Here is a 312-nt window from a genome sequence, read left to right as displayed (position 1 = left end):
GCCCGTCGCGAGCGAGCGTCCCCTGGGGGTGGTCTCTTCCACCCTGCCCCCGGCGGCTCTCGGGACGTGTCTGCTGTCGTCCCCTTTGTGGGACCCCGCGAGGTTTCGGCCTTGGAGTCACGTACGGGCCCGATGAGGTCCCCCATTCCCGTGTGGAAAGACGTAAGGGCCAGCAACAGGAGTGGGCCGTCTGTCCCCCTCGAGCCTGCTCTGCCATTCAATAAGATCGCGGCTGACCTTTCTCATGGACTCGGCTCCACTCACCATCACCCTTAATTCCTTTACTGTTCATTAGTCTATCTCTGCCTTAAA

At 60.9% G+C, this 312-nt stretch overlaps 1 protein-coding gene across 1 annotated transcript in view; it reads left to right on the top strand.

Moving 5' to 3' along the window:
- Positions 1 to 132: 132 nt before the first annotated feature.
- LOC125487502 overlaps positions 133 to 312 on the top strand; it is a 23,614-nt gene continuing 23,434 nt past the window's right edge. The window contains exon 1 of the mRNA XM_048619105.1: positions 133 to 188. Within this exon, the coding sequence (XP_048475062.1) occupies positions 133 to 188 (56 nt within the window). The remainder of the gene's footprint in view (positions 189 to 312) is intronic.

Source organism: Rhincodon typus, chromosome 42, assembly GCF_021869965.1.
Source record: "Rhincodon typus isolate 14 chromosome 42, sRhiTyp1.1, whole genome shotgun sequence".
NCBI lineage: Eukaryota > Metazoa > Chordata > Chondrichthyes > Orectolobiformes > Rhincodontidae > Rhincodon > Rhincodon typus.
Note: the sequence above shows the minus strand (reverse complement) of the source record. Positions and strands in the feature narration are given on the sequence as shown.